A 2,500-nucleotide genomic window follows, 5' to 3' on the forward strand; every position below is an offset into this window, starting at 1 on the left:
GAAACAACATTGTAGGTAATAATACGCAAGAGGTGTGAGCATTAAAATAATTCGGGCTCCTAAAACCGTCGAACGCTCTATGGGATTCACGCTCATAGCTCACAAATATAGACAGATAGGCAGATAGATAAATATAAATAGATCGATAGACGTGCGCAATGCTCTTTACAAAGAGTCCTTGGCCTGCAGCAGCACGTACCAAAAAGAACGAGACATGGCATCTTTTAGAAGATATTAGAATTTTTTTCGACAGAGACAACGATGTTAACGGCCAGGTACTATTTTTAAACTTCAATAGGTGAGAGAATGTGAAAAAAGAGCCTTTGCCAAGGACCCAACTATGCGCCGAGCGAGGCTCGAACCCAGGACCTTCCGATCCAAAAGCGAGTGTCACAAAGCCCACAAAGCCGCTTTAAACATCTTATATATTCCTATGTTTATTCATTTACATTTTAAACGCTACTCGATTGGCCAACGACCAGGCAGAAAACCAGGATTTTCCTCAGATGTCGCCACAAAACGCCCAGTGCGAGAGTCCGCGAGTTAAACTCGCGCACCGGATATATGTGGCGATGATTGAGGACAGATGCTGGTTTTCTTCCTCGTCGTTGGTCGTCGATCTTTTATGTTGCGGGAACGTGGTCGTTAATTGAATATTATCCCGACATAATATAAGGCCAGATTCAGGGACTTACATATTATGTGCTGTTTTGCTTAATTTTTTTTAATGGCAAACAAGAAATGATTGCTCGTAGAGGGCGTAATAGGGAATTCAACACATAAAAGTAGTCCTTCCGAGCTAATAGTTCCTTAGAGCCGGTCTTTATCCAGGTTTCTATAACGTGAAACGCAGAAAGGCCAACTGCTTCCTCCCCTTTTGATAGGACGCTAGTACAAAAGATTTGCGCCAGATCAATCAAACCTGGCCACTCAATCAACGCTGAATGGACAGGGGAGGAACTCAGAAAAAGATTTCAACTTCATCTCTGATCATTCTCGGTCCCTTTTCGTGTGCTGGAAATGGTCGACCATTCTAAAAATCCCTCAATGAACTCAACAAAGCTCTTCGGACTCCATCTTAACACGTACAATACATTCTTTTCTTTGCATGCAAACATTAAACCCATCGGAGCTATCAGGACCTCCATCTTTACAAACAATACTTACTTCATTTGTTGTATTGAAATGATAGTTCCCAAGAAAGCCCTGTACTGGACGGTAGATGGAAAGAGAAAGCGGGGGAGACCGACCCAAAACAACATGACAACTAACCATGGAAAAAGAAATATACAAAGCAGGCCTGTCCTGGAATACAGCCACCACAAAAGCAGCTGACGGCAAAATTAAATATGGAGATGTCTGGTGGATGGCCCATGTGCCCCAAGGCCCGAAGAGGATTAATTAAGTAGTAAATTCTTCTTCTTCAAGTACTAAGTCTGTGCCAGACATCGTTAATCATGGTACGCCATTCGTCTCTCTGATCAGATAACCTCAGAAAACTAATATTACTCTTCTCTTTCTTTGTCGCCCAGCTGTTCGAACTAATCAAATATGTTTTTCTTGGTCTACCTTTACTCATTTTACCTTCTATCTTTCCTTTTAGAGCAAGTTGTTCAATACATTTATGTCGATTTAGGCGCCTTAAAAATTGCATTTGTCTTTTTATTATTGTACGAATTAGTAACCATTTAGTTTCAGCTTGCTCTAATACTTCTTCATTAGTTTTCTTCTATGTCCATGAGATTCTTAACATCCTTCTTAGAAACCACATTTCTGCTGCCTTCAGTTTCAAACATAGGTCTGTTTACACTCAAACATTAAACTCAACTGAAATACTTGGCTCCCCTTTTTAACAAACACTACATACCTTTTATCGCAAGATCCATCAGGTTTAAAACCATCACGGACTGGACGGCTACATTCGATAATGTGGTGTGGTTTACAGGGACCTGATGAAAATGGATAAGTATATGAAATTACAAAATGCACATTGTGTCATTTTTCTAACCCTTTGCTTTAAAAGGTATTATGTCCAGGTCGACGTGTGCATATATGCAGGTCTGAAATCCGAATTGAATTATGGGCCTAGTTTAATATTGTTGTGACTTACTTAACTTGTCTTATGCCTTTTTGGCCCGTGGCAAAGCATAGGGCCTCAGTAGCACTCTTCCTTCTTCTTCGATCATTGGCACAGACCTTTGCCTCATTCCAGGTAAGATTGGAGAAGCGCAAATCTTGATGAAGGCTTCTCACCCTAGTCTGTTTAACATTGTTGTAATGGAAAATATTTTCCGTTTTGAGGTGTCCATTACAACAATGAGCCCATAATGAATTCAGCTATCAGACCTGCAATAAAGTCCAGGTGAACCAGATGTCTAAGAGTGATTTTAAAGTTAAAATGACCAGAAATTTCAAATTTTAGTTATTTCATGTTTCATGTTTTATTTACTTTAAATAAACATTGCGTGCTTTATTTACTTTAACTAAACATTACACGTTT

The 2,500-nt window shown here is 39.8% G+C and overlaps 1 protein-coding gene across 1 annotated transcript in view; it reads right to left on the reverse strand.

Annotated features, from left to right (window-relative positions):
- Window positions 1-2,500, reverse strand: part of LOC144975862 (uncharacterized) — a 28,113-nt gene that overhangs the window by 3,855 nt on the left and 21,758 nt on the right. Inside the window, exon 6 of the mRNA XM_078920047.1 lies at window positions 1,868-1,949. Coding sequence (XP_078776173.1) covers window positions 1,868-1,949 — 82 coding nt within the window. The remainder of the gene's footprint in view (window positions 1-1,867; window positions 1,950-2,500) is intronic.

This window comes from Berghia stephanieae, chromosome 6 (assembly GCF_034508935.2).
Source record: "Berghia stephanieae isolate SIO BIC M18660-M18661 chromosome 6, UCSD_Bste_1.3, whole genome shotgun sequence".
NCBI classification, from domain to species: domain Eukaryota; kingdom Metazoa; phylum Mollusca; class Gastropoda; order Nudibranchia; family Aeolidiidae; genus Berghia; species Berghia stephanieae.